This window comes from Salmo salar, chromosome ssa04 (assembly GCF_905237065.1).
Source record: "Salmo salar chromosome ssa04, Ssal_v3.1, whole genome shotgun sequence".
NCBI lineage: Eukaryota > Metazoa > Chordata > Actinopteri > Salmoniformes > Salmonidae > Salmo > Salmo salar.
In genome coordinates, this window is record NC_059445.1 from 68,746,644 (window position 1) to 68,766,189 (window position 19,546).

A 19,546-nucleotide genomic window follows, 5' to 3' on the forward strand; every position below is an offset into this window, starting at 1 on the left:
CATGAGAACCATAACACACCCACAAACACAGAACACAATACCGGGTCGTTACTATATATATATATATATATATATATATATTTTTTTTTTTTTTTTCTCGCCTTTATTTAACCAGGTAGGCTAGTTGAGAACAAGTTCTCATTTGCAACTGCGACCTGGCCAAGATAAAGCATAGCAGTTAGACACATACAACAACACAGAGTTACACATGGAATGAACAAAACATACAGTCAATAATACAGTAGAAAAAAAGAAAACAAAAAGTCTATATACAGTGAGTGCAAATTAGGTAAAATAAGGGAATTAAGGCAATAAATAGGCCATGGTGGCAAAGTAATTACAATATGGCAATTAAACACTGGAATGGTAGATGTGCAAAAGATGGATGTGCAAGTAGAGATACTGGGGTGCAAAATGAGCAGAATAAATAAATAAATACACTATGGGGATGATGTAGATAGATGGGCTGTATACAGATGGGCTATGAACAAGTGCAGTGATCTGTGAGCTGCTCTGACAGCTGGTGCTTAAAGCTAGTGAGGGAGATGGGAATCTCCAGCTTCAGAGATTTTTGCAGTTCGTTCCAGTCATTGGCAGCAGATAACTGGAAGGAAAGGCGACCAAAGGAGGAATTGGCTTCGTAGCACGCGCTCCAGCAGGTATATCTCACTGGGTGCTGCTATGGTGACCAGCGAGCTGAGATAAGGCGGGGCTTTACCTAGCAGAGACTTGTAGATAACCTGTAGCCAGTGGGTTTGGCGACGAGTATTAAGTGAGGGCCAGCCAACGAGAGCGTATAGGTCGCAATGGTGGGTAGTGTATGGGGCTTTGGTGACAAAATGGATGGCACTGTGATAGACTGCATCCAGTTTGTTGAGTAGAGTGTTGGAGGCTATTTTATAGATAACATCGCCGAAGTCGAGGATCGGTAGGATGGTCAGTTTTACGAGGGTATGTTTGGCAGCATGAGTGAAGGATGCTTTGTTGCGAAATAGGAAGCCGATTCTAGATTTAATTTTGGATTGGAGATGCTTAATATGAGTCTGGAAGGAGAGTTTACAGTCTAGCCAGACACCTAGGTATTTATAGTTGTCCACATATTCTAAGTCAGAGCCGTCCAGAGTAGTGATGCTGGATGGGCGGGCAGGTGCCCGGATGCGCTATGGACCTATTTAGGTCAAGTCACCAAAAGTGCCAACATGTAGTATGCATGGAAACTGTACACCCTGATGGTCAATGTAAAGCAATGCATTTCCTTCTCCACATTACCTTGTATGTATCCTCCACATGCGCTGTTGAGTTAGATCATTGTTAACAATAGGAAAGTGAATGGGAAAAGAGGTTTTAAGTTCCTTTACCTGTCTGTGTCTTATTTGTAATTGTTTAACAACATAACTTGAAAGCCCTGATTGCTAAGGTCATTTTAAGATGTCAGGCTTGAAAATCTTTTCCTCCATTTTGGAACAGTGACTCACTACCCAAACCAGATGCAACTGGTTTCAAGGGGGCAAGAGACGTCATGTGATGTACTACTGCTATCTGTTGGATGAACTGGGAATCAGACATCAATAGAAAGGTAGAGACTTCAGCTTTCCTCGTATGTACACTACCGTTCAAAAGTTTGGGGTCACTTAGAAATGTCCTTGTTTTTGAAAGCAATGCACATTTTTGGGCCCATTAAAATAACATCAAATTGATCAGAAATACAGTGTAGATATTGTTCATGTTGTAAATGACTATTGTAGCTGGAAACGGCTGATTTTTTATGGAAAATCTACATAGGCGTACAGAGGCCCATTATCAGCAACCATCACTCCTGTGTTCCAATGGCATGTTGTGTTAGCTAATCCAAGTTTATCATTTTAAAAGGCTAATTGAGCATTAGAAAACCCTTTTGCAATTATGTTAGCACAGCTGAAAACTGTTGTGCTCGTTAAAGAAGCACTAAAACTGGCCTTTAGATTAGTTGAGTATCTGGAGCGTCAGCATTTGTGGGTTTGATTACAGGCTCAAAATGGCCAGAAACAAATAACTTTCTTCTGAAACTCGTCAGTCTATTCTTGAAGGCTAATAAAATGAAAGCTATTCCATGTGAGAAATTGCCAAGAATTTGATGATCTTGTACAATGCTGTGTACTACTTCCTTCACAGAAGAGCGTGGGAGGCCCCGGAGCACAACTGAGCAAGTGGACAAATACATTAGAGTGTCTAGTTTGAGAAACAGACGCCTCACAAGTCCTCAACTGGCAGCTTCATTAAATAGTACCCGCAAAACCCCAGTCTCAACGTCAACAGTGAAGAGGTGACTCTGGGATGCTGGCCTTCCAGGCAGAGTTGCAAAGAAAAAGCCATATCTCAGACTGGCCAATAAAAATAACAGATTAAGATGGGCAAAATAACAGACACTGGACAGAGGAACTCTGCCTAGAATCAAATCAAACCAAATTGGATTACTTACTTACGAGCCCCTAACCAACAATGCTATTTAAAGAAAATATGGATAAGAATAAGAGATAAAAGTAACAAGTAATTAATGAGCAGCAATAAAATAACAATAGTGAGACTATATACAGGGGGGTACCGATACAGAGTCAATGTGCGGGGGCACCGGTTAGTTGAGGTCACGGCCCCTCTGCAGTGCAGGGGCGGTTCCTCCTGCAGGTAGAGGAGGGTCGTTAGTGATTGGAGCTGGCGTGATTGGAGCCACCTGGGCTCAGGGTATTTAAAACTGCTTCACTAACCACTCTGTCTCTCTCTCCCTGCTCCTCCAGTTATGATCCTGTTTTGTTTGTTCCTTTGTAGGTTTAGTTAGTTTCCACTCAGTCATGTTCCCACACACAGATTCATGCATCCATGCACCTTACATACACCCTACATTATGACATTTCCACACCGCATTCCTTTTTCTTTGTTTAAAGTTAATAGTTTTTGTTTACAATAAATAACCTTTTGATTGGCCTATACCTGTTGTTGCTGTCCCCTCATTTTTGCCACAGGCTATGAGCCGGCCTGTGACACTATATACAGGGGGGGTGCCAATACAGAGTCAATGTGTGGGGGCACCGGTTAGTTGAGGTAGAATATACATGTAGATAGAGTTATTAAAGTGACAATGCATAGAAGACAACAGAGAGTAGCAATGGTGTAAAGGGGGGGGGGGGGGGCAATGAAAATGGTCTGGGTAGCCATTTGACTAGATGTTCAGGAGTCTTATGGCTTGTAGAAGCTGTTTAGAAGCCTCTTGGACCTAGACTTGGCGCTCCGGTACCGCTTGCCGTGCAGTAACAGAGAGAACAGTCTGTGACTAGGGGGGCTGGAGTCATTGAACATTTTTTAGGGCCTTCCTCTGACACCGCCTGGTATAGAGGTCCTGGATGGCAGGAAGCTTGGCTGCATGATGTACTGGGGCTTTCGCACTACCCTCTGTAGTGCCTTGCGGTTGGAGTCCATGCAGTTGCCATACCAGGCAGTGATGCAACCAGTCAGGATGCTCTCAATAGTGCAGCTGTAGAACCTTTTGAGGATCTGAGGACCCATGGTTTTGTCTTGCCCACTTCACGACTGTTTTGGTGTGCTTGGACCATGTTAGTTTGTTGGTGATGTGGACACCAAGAAAATTGAAGCTCCCAACCTGCTCCACTGCAGCCCCGTCGATGAGAATGGGGGCGTGCTCAGTCCTCTTTTTCCTGTAGTCCACAATCATCTCCTTTGTCTTGATCACGTTGAGGGAGAGGTTGTTGTCTTGGCACCACACGGCCAGGTCTCTGACCTTCTCCCTATAGGTTGTCTCAACGTTGTCCGTGATCAGGTCAACCACTGTTGTGTCATCGGCAAATTGAATCAAATCAAATCAAAATCAAAATCAAATTTATTTTTATATAGCCCTTCGTACATCAGCTGATATTCTCAAAGTGCTGTACAGAAACCCAGCCTAAAACCCCAAACAGCAAGCAAAGCATGTGAAAGAAGCACGGTGGCTAGGAAAAACTCCCTAGGAAAAACTCCCTAGAAAGGCCAAAAACCTAGGAAGAAACCTAGAGAGGAACCAGGCTATGAGGGGTGGCCAGTCCTCTTCTGGCTGTGCAGGGTGGATATTATAACAGAACATGGTCAAAATGTTAAAATGTTAAAATGTTCATAAATGACCAGCATGGTCAAATAATAATAATCATAGTAGTTGTCGAGGGTGCAACAAGCACGTCCGGTGAACAGGTCAGGGTTCCATAGCCGCAGGCAGAACAGTTGAAACTGGAGCAGCAGCACGGCCAGGTGGACTGGGGACAGCAAGGAGTCATCATACCAGGTAGTCCTGAGGCATGGTCCTAGGGCTCAGGTCCTCCGAGAGAAAGACAGAAAGAGAGAAAGAGAGAATTAGAGACAGCATATTTAAATACACACAGGACACCGGATAAGACAAGAGAAATACTCCAGATGTAACAGACTGACCCTAGCCCCCGACACATAAACTACTGCAGCATAAATACTGGAGGCTGAGACAGGAGGGATCAGAAGACACTGTGGCCCCATCCGATGATACCCCGGACAGGGCCAAACAGGCAGGATATAACCCCACCCACTTTGCCAAAGCACAGCCCCCACACCACTAGAGGGATGTCTCCAACCACCAACTTACCGTCCTAAGACAAGGCCGAGTATAGCCCACAACGATCTCCGCCATGGCACAACCCAAGGGGGGGCGCCAACCCAGACAGGAAGACCACGTCAGTGACTCAACCCACTCAAGTGACGCACCCCTCCCATGGACGGCATGGAAGAACACCAGTAGGCCAGTGACTCAGCCTCTGTAAAAGGGTTAGAGGCAGAGAATCCCAGTGGAAAGAGGGGAACCGGCAAGGCAGAGACAGCAAGGGCGGTTCGTTGCTCCAGCCTTTCCGTTCACCTTCACACTCCTGGGCCAGACTATACTTAATCATAGGACCTACTGAAGAGATAAGTCTTCAGTAAAGACTTAAAGGTTGAGACTGAGTCTGCGTCTCTCACATTGGTAGGCAGACCATTCCATAAAAATGGAGCTCTATAGGAGAAAGCCCTACCTCCAGCCGTTTGCTTAGAAATTCTAGGGACAATTAGGAGGCCTGCGTCTTGTGACCGTAGCGTACGTGTAGGTATGTACGGCAGGACCAAATCGGAAAGATAGGTAGGAGCAAGCCCATGTAATGCTTTGTAGGTTAGCAGTAAAACCTTGAAATCAGCCCTTGCCTTAACAGGAAGCCAGTGTAGGGAGGCTAACACTGGAGTAATATGATCAAATTTTTTGGTTCTAGTCAGGATTCTAGCAGCCGTATTTAGCACTAACTGAAGTTTATTTAGTGCTTTATCCGGGTAGCCGGAAAGTAGAGCATTGCAGTAGTCCAGCCTAGAAGTAACAAAAGCATGGATTAATTTTTCTGCGTCATTTTTGGACAGAAAATTTCTGATTTTTGCAATGTTACGTAGATGGAAAAAAGCTGTCCTTGAAACAGTCTTGATATGTTCTTCAAAAGAGAGATCAGGGTCCAGAGTAACGCCGAGGTCCTTCACAGTTTTATTTGAGACGACTGTACAACCATCCAGATTAATTGTCAGATTCAACAGAAGATCTCTTTGTTTCTTGGGACCTAGAACAAGCATCTCTGTTTTGTCCGAGTTTAAAAGTAGAAAGTTTGCAGCCATCCACTTCTTTATGTCTGAAACACAGGCTTCTAGCGAGGGCAATTTTGGGGCTTCACCATGTTTCATTGAAATGTACAGCTGTGTGTCGTCTGCATAGCAGTGAAATTTAACATTATGTTTTCGAATGACATCCCCAAGAGGTAAAATATATAGTGAAAACAATAGTGGTCCTAAAACGGAACCTTGAGGAACACCGAAATTTACAATTGATTTGTCAGAGGACAAACCATTCACAGAGACAAACTGATATCTTTCCGACAGATAAGATCTAAACCAGGCCAGAACTTGTCCATGTAGACCAATTTGGGTTTCCAATCTCTCCAAAAGAATGTGGTGATCGATGGTATCAAAAGCGGCACTAAGATCTAGGAGCACGAGGACAGATGCAGAGCCTCGGTCTGACGTCATTAAAAGGTCATTTACCACCTTCACAAGTGCAGTCTCAGTGCTATGATGGGGTCTAAAACCAGACTGAAGCGTTTCGTATACATTGTTTGTCTTCAGGAAGGCAGTCAGTTGCTGTGCAACAGCTTTTTCTAAAATTTTGGAGAGGAATGGAAGATTCGATATAGGCCGATAGTTTTTTATAATTTCTGGATCAAGATTCGGCTTTTTCAAGAGAGGCTTTATTACTGCCACTTTTAGTGAGCTTGGTACACATCCGGTGGATAGAGTGTGTCTGTGGACTTTTCCTGGGTTACCAAATCACCTGCAGGGAGTGAGGATGGAGGACAAGAAGGTAGATGCGTTGTCATGGCCAGTCCCAACCACCATCAAGGGGTTACAATGGTTTCTGGGGTTTGCCAACTTCTATCTCCACTTCATCAGGAACTTCAGCGCTCTCACCTCCATTCTCAAGGGTGGGCCTCGTAGGTTGGTGTGGTCTCCAGCAGTCGACGAGGCCTTTCGTCTCAAGGGGTGTTTCACCTCCGCCTCCTTGCTAAAACACCCAGACCCCACTCTATTTTTTGTGGTTCAGGTAGACACATCTGAGGTGGGCGAAGTTTTGTCTAAGACAGGGTAACTTTGAGATTGTGTGCTTTCTTTCTCCAAGAAACTCTCCTCCGCAGAGAGTAATTACGACATTGGCGATCAGAAGCTCCTGGCGTTGAAGTTGGTATTAGAGGAGTGGAGACACTGGCTGGAGGGTGCCAAGGAACCGTTCGTCATCCTTACCGACCATCGGAACCTAGAGTACATACGGACAGTGAGGAGACTGAATCCGCGCCAAGCCACATGGGCACCTTCACCAGGTTCGACTTCATGCTGACCTATTGCCCAGGTTCTAAGAACTGAAGGCCAATGCTCTGTCCCGTAACTACAATTTGGGAGAGCTTCCTGTCCAGAGGGCACCCATAATCCCATCCTCCCAAGTCGTGGGTCCAGTGGTTTGGGACATAGATGTGGACATCCGCCAGGCTCTAGAGAAGGAGCCTGCACCCCGGAATTGTCCTCCCAAGCGCATCTACATTCCCACAGAGATAAGGGATCGGCTGCTGACCTGGGCACACAGCTGTCGTCGCTGGACATCCAGGTATTTCTTGCACCATCCACTCCATCGCTGAGAAGTACTGGTGGCCCACCTTGGTGCAGGATGTCACTCGTTATGTCAACTTTTGGTCATATCGATCCAATGACTGTGTAACCGATTTCCCCCTGCCCCCTCTCTACCAGGAACCTCACACTCTGCCTGCCCTGCAAGAAACTGAGCCCCCGGGTTTGTGGGGCTGTTCAAGGTTCTCCGGAGGGTCAGCGAGGTGACATGAAGGTTACAACTACCCAGTCACTATCGCGTCTCTCTTCTCAGGCCGGTCATTCCTGGTCCCTTGCTGATACTGTCCCCCACTACTGGACATTGAGTGGGGCCCGGCCTACGCTGTCAGATCCCTACTGGACTTTCTATGTATTGGGGGGCCGGCTCCAGTATCTGGTGGACTGGGAGGGGTTTGGCCCAGAGGAGGGGTGTTGGGTTCCGGTGAAGGACAATCTGGACCCTCAACATCATCCGTGATTTCCACCTTCACCGTCCGGACCGACCTGCTCCTCGGGGGTGTTCGAGACGCTGCTGACTACGGAGGACCTCTTCCATGACCAACCCCAGTTGAGCCAGCTGGTCATGGTGTACCCTTGTTGGTTGACCGTCTGAGAGATTTCCGACTTTCCTGCTGCTTCCATAGTTGGAGTTGGTATTCTGTACTAACAGAGCTATGAGTCGGGAAGCAGGTGCAATGTTTAATAAAACAGCAAAACCAGTAACAAGACAATTCTATAAGGCTACACGCCGGCAAACAAGATTTGCAATGATACAAAGTGCAGACAGTCAGCTTCAATTTGAGGGTATCTTCATCCATATTGGGTGAACTGTTTAGAAATTATAGCACTTGATATTTGTGGTGAACTTTGTCACTCATCATTATTCAGGACTAACCATAATCATGGTAGTATTCACATTAATGTAGAAGTGTTTAGAAATGTATTCTTATTTACAAAAGCTCCAAAATAACACCATACATTATTTACCATTCATATTGGATAGCGCAGCATAATGTGAAATGCAACCAAAACAAACAGCAAATGCATCCAAGTTTTTAAAAAGGACATCTCTTCAGTCTCATTATTCCAAATAATTTGTACGTTTTCTTTACAATTCTTCCACATCAGCCACTCGTCTGTTAAACTGAGAAAAGCACAGCACCTCTGTTCCTTTTATAGTTACTGTAAATATTTCAATGTCATTGGGTAAATTGTGGGTACAGTGGATCTTCACTGAATTTCCTTTGTGTACAATGACTGCTGTTGGATTTGACAGTGTAGTTAGGTTCTGTAAACCTGTAGAAAAAGAGACCAATGTTGATCAGTCTGAGAAAACAGGTGATGAACTGGTTCAGCTGGTGATACACCTCATGACAATTGTAAAACTATTTTAAGCCACTTCACTTCCCAGCTCCATACTGGCTGGGACAAATGTATTAAGTCAATAAATGTAGGGTCTGTCTACTATATTTACCAAACAGCAAGTCTCTCAGCAATCACTTTTCATTTCAGTTCCGTAATTTTCATATTTCAGTTGTAAAGGCACTGATTCTGTCTTATGCAATCATAAATTATAATTTGACCTATGATACTCCACCCCCCACCCCTTCCCCCTTAGAACAAAACTGTACCTTAAGTGTCCACAGTTCATGTATGAAGAGATTTGTTCAAAGCATTTCAAATTACCTGAGTGGAGACTCAGAAGCATTGCCAAATGCAGAGCAGAAGAGTAGGACACCGACATCTGGTCTAAAAAGAGCAATGACACAAAGAAAAGAGTTACTTCGACACTACATTTCAAGCTACACATCCTGTGATTACAAGAGGTACAGCACGTAAAGTGTGACTTGTATCAAAAAACATGCATGGAAAGACAAATGTTATTGAAGTTTCCAAAATAACAAATACATTTTACTTTGAATGCTAGACATTAAAGTATGTTGAATATTGCAGTTCTATCGCAGTTTTGTTGCAAGCATTCTGACACAAGTGTGTAGTCCTGTGAACCGAAAGCATATGCACGTCTCTTAGGGCGTAGATTTAACGTAAGTTGAATACAAAATCTCCCCCATTCAAGAAGCATTCAGTTCTCTCTCATCTTTGACTACTTGTGCCATAATGCAGTTCAAATAAAATATAAATATTTTAACCAGACGGAAAAAGAATATCTTACAATACTCACCATATCTATTAGTTAAAGACATCTGCATCCAAATCGTCAAGCTATGCACTGTGCTTAAATCCTTTGTGTTGCTGTGTGAACCATTATCATTTATATCACCATTGCATCTCTGTGCTGTCAATTTCTTCACAGAGCAGGTTCAATGTGTGTGAGTCTAGTGCTTCTGTGCTCAAAATCTCATGTTAGCGCGAAGGTGGGTGCTAGCCACCGTCTACCACACAACAGTGACATTTACAGACCCAACTGCCCAGTTCATCTCATGTGATTTAGTTCACCATTGGGTTTAACTACTGATAATGTTTTGACTTGTAGCCCTAGTTGTAGTTAGCATGGTGAATCCAGAATTAGCTATTTTCACTATTTTTCTATCAACATTAGTGAATGTAGCATTCATTCTGGATTCACCAGTCTAAGTTGTATTCTAAAATACACAAACATCCATATTAGCTTTAGAAATATTGTTCACATACTATAATAAAACAGTGAAACAGTATGCAGGTACTCAGGTTATAGGTTGAATTGAAACCGAGTACAGTTTGTGACTTAAATAATAACATTACAGAGTTATCTTAAAGCTCTACTTAGGCAAAGAAATATACAATACAAACATACATTTAGAATCAAGGCAGGTAATTTAGCAATAGTGAGCTAGGTGCTAAAAATACTTTTCAGATTAGGACTAGGCCAAGAAAGTCTATAGACCTTTTAGTGTCAGGTTAAAGGTTAGTCAAGATTTTTCCGGCACTTTTTTGGTATGTTAAAGTTTTTAAGCAAAAATAAAATGTGAAAAATACCCACATACATCACCTCAGCTGTGTTCAAATACCCATACGAACATACTGTATACTACATACTATATACTGTAAACGAACAGTATCGTTTCAGTTGAGCGTACTAGTGCTTCGCCTGTCTACCGGAAGTTGATGCTGTTGCTATTCAACCTCTTGCTAGCTTGTTAGCATAGCAAATGACTAGCTAGACATTTTACGATTTTGGGTGTGTTCGTGAATTCAATCTGTAGTGGCAGAGTGCACTCTGAGCGTTCGTAAATCCATAGTGTTGTCAGATTGTCCGTTCGTAAATTTTGAGCGTTTCGCTCTCGGAGCGTTTAGAGTGCACACTGGATGCTTTGGCCGAGGAGTAGGGTTGATCCAGCGTTCAACGGCAGTCAAGCACCCAAGCTAACTGGGAACTCCTTCAAGACTGTTGGAAAAAGCATTGAAGGTGAAGCTGGTTGAGAGAATGCCTAGAGTGTGCAAAGCTGTCATCAAGGCAAAGTGTGGCTACTTTGAATAATCTAAAATATATTTTGATTTTGATTTGTTTCACATCTTTTGGTTACTACATGATTCCATATGTGTTATTTCATAGTTTTGATGTCTTCAGTATTATTCTACAATGTAGAAAATAGTAAAAATAAAGAAAAACCCTTGAATGAGTAGCTGTGTCCAAACTTTTGACTGGTACTGTATATACTCTGTGGCTTTGGTGAGCAAAAAGAGACCTTTAGAAGTTATGCATTGTTCACTCTGAATAATGTGGCGAAAGTCATAAAACTGTGGAAAAAAACTCCACATCAAAAAGAATACTGCAGTCAATGATGGCAAAAATGGCTGAGGGGCCTGCAGAAGTGGACTGCAACATTGCTGAGTGGTGAACGTGATAGACTGCACCATAATTGTTTCCAGTCACGTGAAAGCAGACCATAGCATTGACACCAATGTTGGCACTAAAACAGGAACTCAGAGTTGTTCAACCTTTTCTGGAACAACCAACGTGTACTCGTAGTAACAGAACAAGTCAAGAAAAGTTATGAATCTGCAGGTGCAATGCAGATAATCAGTACATTAAACCATTTACATACATGTTAATTTAGCAATGAATTTCCACAGGATTGATATATTAGGTTTGACTTTATTCATCTCCAAGTTAGAAAATTCAGAACATGCAAATCTCAAACAAAATAAGTCCCAAGCAGGTGTTGAGGACATTACATTCATTTACCAGTAGTCATGAAAAGAGGAACAAAGATGTCAGAGTGAGATTAAGATTGTCTAGTTCTCATAAATGCATTGTTCCTGGATGGATGCAGTGGTCGTCTGTCTCTGTTGGGTTTGTGTGCTGAAACTGAAGTTCTCGTACACCTTGTTGTTATATGAGACAGAATCGCCTTTATCATTGGTCCTCTGCCGACCTGCATGGGGAGAAGGCCAATCAACTAATCACATTTTGTGTTGACTCTTCTGCTGAATAGTTGCCTACTACTAAGTTCCAAAATACTTACTGAGGTGTTTGGCATCAGAGGCAACATTTTTGTGGAGCAAAATAGCACAGATTAATCAAATTAAATTACAGTTTATAAACAGAGCTGTAACACCATAAATGTATTTGTATCCAATATTTTTTTAGACGATCATGCAGCATATTAAATAAAGCACATACTAAAATAGCATTTTGCATGTGGGCTGATTGATACCTTACTACCCCTGAAAAAATTGGTGACTCTCAATTTAGCTTCATTTTCACCCCTCTGTTGTGTTGTATGACAAGTTTGTGGGAACTATAACGTCATATTGAGATTTGAACTGAGCTGTGCTGAGCTCAGGTCCACCCATTTTTGTTTCTAGAGAAGGATTGGGCAACTGGTGTTCCGGGGACATGAAAGGCGAATTAAAACCCTCTTAAATCAAAACATTTTGCCAAAAATAGTGCCGGTGTGACACACAGCAGCTTCAATGCGCAAAGTCTAGAAGTGATTCATCATTTTGATATGTGGTGAATGGAAAATAAAATGTTGTCATGTTTAAGGTTAAAGGTCCAATATCAAATAATTTCTGGGTAAAAATTAAGAACCTTACTGTGATTGTTTTAAATTAAAATGGTCAAAAATAAACAAAAAATAGCTTCCTAGCAAAGAGCAATTTCTCAAGCAACAATTTTTCTAAGAGTGTCTGGGAGTGGTCTGAAGGGAAAACTGAAAACTAGCTGTTATTGGCAGAGAGGTTTGAAACTCCCTTTCTTGTTGGTCTATTAATAAATTTAACGCCTGGTGATGTCACCAGTCAGGCCAAAACTCCATTCCACCAAAACAGGCCGATATTTCAGCTCTTGCACTAAAAGGGCATTATAATAATTTTCACAATTTCACAGTATTATTCCAACCTCATAGTATGGAAATACTGTATATACTGTACAGTGGGTTCAGAAAGTATTCACACCCCTTGCCTTTTTCCACATTTTGTTGTGTTACAAAGTGGGACTAAAATAAATTTCATTGTCATTTTTTGTCAACACAAAGTACTCTTTAATGTCAAAGTGGAAGAAAAAATATACATTTTTATTTATGGAAAATAAAACGCTAACACTGCATATCTTCACTAGACAAGTTTTCATCCCCCTGAGTCAATACATGTTAGAATCACCTTTGGCAGCGATTACAGCTCAGTCAATCTGGGTAAGTCTCTAAGAGCTTTGCACACCTGGATTGTACAATATTTGCCCATTATTATTTTCAAATTGGTTGTTGATCATTGCTAGACAACCATTTTTAGGTCTTGACATAGATGTTCAACACAGGAGGTTGGTGGCACCTTAATTGGGGAGGACGGGCTTGTGGTAATGGCTGGAGCAGAATGAGTGGAATGGTATCAAACACATCAAAAACATGGTTTGGTCCCATTCCATTCGCTCTGTTCCAGCCATTATTATGAGCCGTCCTCCCCACAGCAGCCTCCCCTGATGTTCATGTAGATTTAAGTCAATACTATAGCTCAGCCACTCAGGAACATTCACATTCTTCTTGGTAAGCAACTCCAGTGTAGATTTGCTCTTGTGTTTTAGGTTATTGTCCTGCTGAAAGGTGAATTTGTCTCCCAGTGTCTGTTGGAAAGCAGACTGAACCAAGTTTTCCTCTAGGATTTTGCCTGTGCTTAGCTCTATTCCCTTTCATTTTATTCTAAAAAACGTCCTAGTCCTTGCCGATGACAGGCATACACATACATGATGCAGCCACCACCATGCTTGAAAATATGAAGAGTGGTACTCAGTGATGTGTTGGATTTGCCACAAACATAACGCTTTGTATTCAGGACCAAAAGTTTATTTCTTAGCAATTTTCTTTGGCAGTATTACTTTTTTCAATATTTGTATTCTATATAGGCTTCCTTCTTTTTACTAATTTATGTTAATATTGTGGAGTAACTACAGTGTTGTTGATGCATTCTTGGATGCATTCTTAGTTTTGTCCTCTAACAGCCATTAATTTCTGTAACTGTTTTAAAATCATGGTGAAATCCTTGAGTGATTTCTTTCCTCTCTGACAACTTAGGAAGGGTCGCTGTATATTTGTAATGACTGTGTATTGATTCACCATCCAAAGTGTATGCTCAAAGGGATAGTCATGTCTTTTTTTTGTTTAACACATCTACCAATAGGTGCCCTTCTTTGCGAGGCATTAGAAAACCTCCCTGGTCTTTGTGGTTGAATCTGTGCTTGAAATTCACTGCTCGACTGAGGGACCTTACAAATAATTGTATGTGTGTATCATGGTAAACACTATTATTGCATACAGAGTGAGTCCATGCAATTTATTATGTGACTTGTTAAGCACATTTTTACTCCATAACAAACGAGTTGAACACTTGACTCAAGACCTTTCAGCTTTTCATTTTTTATTAATTTGTAAAAATGTCTGGAAACATAATTCCACTTTTACATTATGAGGTATTGTGTGTAGATGAGTGACACGCAATCTCAATTTAATCCATTTTAAATTCAGGCTGTAATACAACAAAATGTGGAAAAAGTCAAGGAGTATGAATACTTTCTGAAGGAACTGTAGGTCTGCATAAAATCCCCGTTAAATCACAAACACAAAAGACAGTTTAGACTATACAGTCTTAAACCTTCACGATTTGTGTTCGATATGCTGAAACAGTTGTAAACTAAGCTGTGCAAAATTCACACTGGCTTATCATTGTGTGGTGGTAAAAGAAAGACAACTATAGCATCAAATTATAATATCATGTAATAACACACCGAGTCCTAAAATGGAAGCTGATATGATGCGTGGTTTAGTCCATAAATTGGTAGCCTACAAGCCAGGATGTCAACACAAGATAGCAGGCAAAGGCGTCAACAGCATGGGTGGTGGGAAGGTAGTCATTTCCTCTTTGAGTATGAGGGGGCTGAATTTTTCTCCAATGAGAGTAAATATCACTTTGAAATGTAAGGTGACGCTGTGGCCAAGATTTTGTCTGTAAGTAATGGTCCACTTCTGCTTTCTTTGTTCAGGATTCCAGTGAATCCAAACAAACCACAATTTAAAGTGAACTGGTTACAAGACCAGAGTGACTTGAGAGTTACCTCAAATGTTCAAGCCTGTGAATGAAGTCATTGACCACGGAACTTACATGGCCTTTTGTTTAAATAGAAAAATATGTATCGATTGTGTAAGCTTAGGAAAGCACTGTCTCGGCTGTTTGAAGGAGCGGACCAAGATGCAGCGTTTTCGTAGTTACACATATTTATTTAAACGTGAAACTTAATGCGATACATAAATAACTTTAAAAATAGGAAAACAACAAACCTTGACGCAGGAGGAACAAACACACTCACAAAAGATAATAACCCACAAACCACAATGAGAAAAACCCCTACTTAAATATGATCTCTAATCAGAGACAATGAGGATCAGCTGCCTCCAATTAGAGATCAACCCCAAACAATCCCAACATAGAAATAGACAAACTAGAACCTAAACATAGAAATAGAAAACACAGATAAACCAAAAACACCCCTTGTCACGCCCTGCCCTACACTACTATAGAAAATGACATCTTACTAGGGTCAGGACGTGACACGCACTGACCCAAAAAATCATTATAGACTACAAGACTTACATTTGTAAATACTTATGGTGACAGCTGCGATGGCCACAACCCCGATGGATGTGCTGACACAGAAAATAGTCAGAAGGTTGTTCTCATGGTAGGTCTCTGAAACAACAAGACCATCAAGGGTCAGAGATTTATCGTTATAGATAGTGTCATCAATCAAAGTGTCCAGCCTGCCATATGTGATTGTGAAACTTTGGGCAAAATAACAACCTGATGGAGCTAACCCCACTGTTCAGTATCTGTTTATCACAGCTTTTCTATGATCTTGTGTCTCAAGAATCTTATCAGGTTACACTTAACAGTCAACCAATGAATTAGAGGGAGAACAATAACAAAAGCAGAAGTTAATTGCTATTAAAAGTAGACTGCACTGCACAGTCAATGGGGTACCGCCCTCGACATCTTGTCACTACTTAACAGTACAGTTACATTTTAGTCATTTAGCAGACACTCTTATCCAGAGCGACTTACAGTAGTGAATGCATACATTTCATAAAAACATTTTCTCCCTGTACTGGTCCCCCGTGGGAATCGAACCCACAACCCTGGCGCTGCAAACACCATGCTCTACCAACTGAGCCACACAGGACCGTGTACATTGATTATGTCACCCACCTAGTTCACTGAAGGGAAGTCTGATGCTCAGGTCAGTGTTATTGGCTAAGAGTCTGACATTGCAGGTGATCGTGTCGCCCTCTCTCCACACTGATTGGCACAGGGTCAGAACGCTGCTCTGTTTAGAGAGGCTGTGATTGGTCAACAGTGTCTCCGGTGAAGCCTGACCTTGTCGGGTCCAAGTGAAGTTGACATCCTGGAGGTCAAGGTCCTCCAAAGTACAGAGAAGCTGGATGCAGCCAGGATCACTGCTGTTCTGCCTCTCTAGGACTAGACCTGGAGGGAGAGAATAGCATTGGAACTAGAACTAGAACGACAGTGAAAAGACTGTAAATGCCATTCTAATATCCTACTGTATGCTTTGATTTAGAGACACAAAAACCAGTAAACACGTGTTTATAAAGTGATATCTTCAACAAGATAAATTACCTGTAACTTGAAGATCGACTACGGAGGATTTCTCAATGGTTGGTGGTGGTATGACTCTTGATATTAAGCAGGTATATTGACCAGAGTCAGTGCTCTTTGGCTCTGTAACATACAGCTTAGGAGGTTGTCCAGTTACCTTGAATTGAGATTTACAGGATACTACTGAACTGATTTCTCTATTCACATTGTATTCACAAATAATGCCAGGACTTCCCTGTTTCGTCCATTTAAAAACAACTTTTCCATCAAATCCAAAGGGTGAGGGACAAGGAAGGTGGGAAGGACTGCCTTTGAATGCTCTAACGATCTCCTTAGCACCTGCGGAACCAAACAGGATTTTTTTTTTCAATCCAAAGTTAACACAATAAAATAGGACACAGGTTATGTGCTCACTCATATTCAGGATACTGTACACTCATGATACTACGTGAGAGTAAAGGAAATGAACAAAAATACAAATAATGGTAATAACAACTCGAGTTCATCCCATATTAAGATCATGCCATATTAGGCCATACTATTTACGTACTTCCAGTACTGAAAATAGCTATAGGAAATGGTTAAAAATTGATGTTCCAGATGAATGCAACCAAAGCAGTGGAGGCACCTCAGAGGAAGGCGTTTACTAACACATTAGTTCTTTAAGCTATGTTGACTATGGCATTAGCTAATATGGTGACAATGAAGTAGGCTATGTGTAGAGTTTAGCGCTTATGGTATGAAGGTTTGGATTGGAAAGGTTTTTTGGCCTTGCTCACAAAGAGCTGTTTTGTTGTGCACTGAAGTCCACAAGCGAAGGGAAAAGGTGAGAAGAGGAGAGCGCGTACATGCAAGAAGAAATTATACAATGAGAAAAATGATCATGCTGTTTGTATGTCGCTGTATTGAAAGTGAACTGTGTGTGCAGGTGAACAGGGGTGTATTCATTCCGCCGATTCTGTTGAAAAACGTTTCTTAAACGGAAGCAAACGGAATTGGGATAAACATACAGTACCTCAATTTGTCCAATACAAACTCTTGTTTACAACTATTTGTACTATTGATTACACCGTAGATAACACCTAGATGCAGGCAAGAGTGTGCAAAGCGGTATTGAATTGTCGGTTACCTTGATTACTCACATTTGTCTCACGACCTGTGCACCTACGTTGTAAACTTCAATTCATAGGCTAGATGGAAGCAACCTCATGATGGGTATAGGGAACATTTTTGTATGATGTAGTAGCATAAACCTATCGGTGTTACATTGAGCTTGGTGAATGGAATATGAATGACAGTCATCTAATATGCTGTAATAGAAATAAGACCATCCTCATAAAAAACAGCACCGACCGCTACTGAAACGAAGCAAACCCAAATAGCTGTTACAATATAATATTCATATCTACATTGACTGGTCAATCAATAACTGGTTTTCAACTGTTACAGTATGTTGATTCAGACAACTAAACCACTGAATGGACTAATCACCCTGAAATACTACTGTAGCTTACAATTTTCTTTACAATGAATCATTGTACAACTGTACAACTAATAGATACACTAACCAAAATGCAACAGTAAGACAGAAATACTCACCAGTAAATGAGGTACAGAGGGTGAGGGTGGTTAGGAGAGAGAAAGCCTGTAGCAACAGCATTGTGAACAGGCAGACCTACACCCTCTAGCCAAAGACTCTGTGTACCGGTATGTCTGTATGTCTTTCAGACAGACTAGCTGATCATGAATGCAAGTACGCATGCACACTCACACAAACACTCACATTCCCTGTCATGTCTTCCTGTCCGATGGAGGAAAACACCCACTGCAGAACTAAGCAGGTCACAAGTGCCAAAACCACAACTCTTTCCTTTCTACAAGAAACCATTTTCCCCCAACAGTGTAATTATTTTTTATCCATCTATCACTCTAAATTACATGATCCACAACTAATAAAGCTAAAATATGATGCTCACACAACTCTCTGAAATAATATTTCATTTGGCTAAAATCCTAAGAGACATGTAACGTTACTTTAAAGTTCTCAGTTGGTACAGAAAGTGTGCTAGAGTAAGAACCACTCAGAGACCGAATTATTTTGCTCTTGATTGGTTGAAGCCATACCACCTGCTCGTCAGCGGTCTGCACATTTGCAGTTTCACAGAGAGATCAAATAAATCTCTACCTAAAGACTGGTTGGAACTCAAAGTATATGAAGGAAATAACGGAACACTCTGAAACAACAACCTGTGGTTAGTTAGTGGACAGACGTTTCCTACAAGTAGCAGTTCCTTCAAGTAGATTATTGCACAAACTCAAAACTTAGAAAGCAGTGTGTGAAGTTGTCAAAAGTTTTTAGATATCTGTTGGAGCTAGAGCTCGTTACCGGTTCTAGGTTGGCAACAAACAAACACTGCTCACAGGAAGTGGAAACATGTCATACTGTAGCGTCATGCATCAACAAATCTTTATTGCACATTTGGAGTGTAAGATTATACTTCACCAGGGTAACAATAGAGTGCTTACAGGGAGTGGAAATGTACCATTAAGTTGTGACATCATGCTATAACAGGATATCTAAAGACTCTAAATAGAGACCCTATAGTGCTTGGGTACACTACATTGTGCACACCTGAGCTGCAGAAGCGGCACTTCACAGACCAACCAACACACAGATGAAAATCTAAAGTAAATTTTCCAGCAACAAGATTAGAATGTTCCAGGTCTTAAAAATCTGAAAAATGGAAATCACTTTAACACCACCAATCAAAAGGTTGTGGGTTTTACGAAGTTATTCATTGTCACGTCCTGACCATAGAAAGCTTTTATTTTTCTATGGTAGAGTAGGTCAGGGCGTGACAGAAGGTTTTGTCTAGTTTATTTATGTCTATGTTGATTCTAGTTTCTTTTTTCTATGTTGGGGGTTTTGTCTAGTTTATGTATTTCTATGTGGGGTTCTAGTTGTTGTATTTCTATGTTTTTTGGGGGATGATCTCCAATTAGAGGCAGCTGGTCATCGTTGTCTCTAATTGGGGATCATATTTAAGTGATTGTTTTTCCTACCTGGGTTTGTGGGAGATTATTTTGAGTAAGTGTATGTTGCACCTCTTCGTCACGGTTTGTTGTTTTGTTCTTTAGTTTATCTGTTTGTCTTGCATAGTTTCACAGTTATAAATGTGGAACGATAGACATGCTGCGCTTTGGTCCCATTCTTCAGACAGCCGTGACAGAATCTCCC

The 19,546-nt window shown here is 41.5% G+C and overlaps 1 protein-coding gene and 1 long non-coding RNA gene across 3 annotated transcripts; both read right to left on the minus strand.

Moving 5' to 3' along the window:
* Positions 1 to 7,885: 7,885 nt before the first annotated feature.
* LOC106603733 (uncharacterized) lies at positions 7,886 to 10,486 on the minus strand. The gene is made up of 2 exons (XR_006769665.1): positions 9,389 to 10,486; positions 7,886 to 8,955 (listed from the first exon to the last, which is right to left on the minus strand). It is a non-coding gene; the product is annotated as an uncharacterized lncRNA (long non-coding RNA).
* Positions 10,487 to 11,282: 796 nt separating this feature from the next.
* On the minus strand, positions 11,283 to 18,687 carry LOC106603734 (uncharacterized). 2 transcript variants are annotated; one of them, XM_014197778.2, is made up of 5 exons: positions 17,908 to 18,687; positions 16,330 to 16,647; positions 16,069 to 16,176; positions 15,289 to 15,384; positions 11,283 to 11,582 (listed from the first exon to the last, which is right to left on the minus strand). In XM_014197778.2, exons 1-5 carry the CDS (start codon positions 17,966 to 17,968, stop codon positions 11,443 to 11,445), a joined length of 723 nt encoding a protein of 240 aa, XP_014053253.1. In that variant the 5' UTR covers positions 17,969 to 18,687; the 3' UTR covers positions 11,283 to 11,442. The 2 variants fall into 2 exon arrangements, with proteins under 2 accessions (XP_014053253.1, XP_014053252.1); XM_014197777.2 differs by having other exon boundaries at positions 15,901 to 16,176; positions 17,908 to 18,680.
* Positions 18,688 to 19,546: the final 859 nt, after the last annotated feature.

Coding starts and splice junctions, on each gene's coding strand:
- LOC106603734 (XM_014197777.2), bottom strand. CDS start 17,968: ATGCTGTTGCTACAGGCTTTCTCTCTCCTAACCACCCTCACCCTCTGT. Junction 16,177..16,329: donor AGTCGATCTTCAAGTTACAG/GTAATTTATCTT, acceptor CTCTCCCTCCAG/GTCTAGTCCTAGAGAGGCAG. Junction 11,583..15,288: donor CACCATAAGTATTTACAAAT/GTAAGTCTTGTA, acceptor CTCCCCATGCAG/GTCGGCAGAGGACCAATGAT.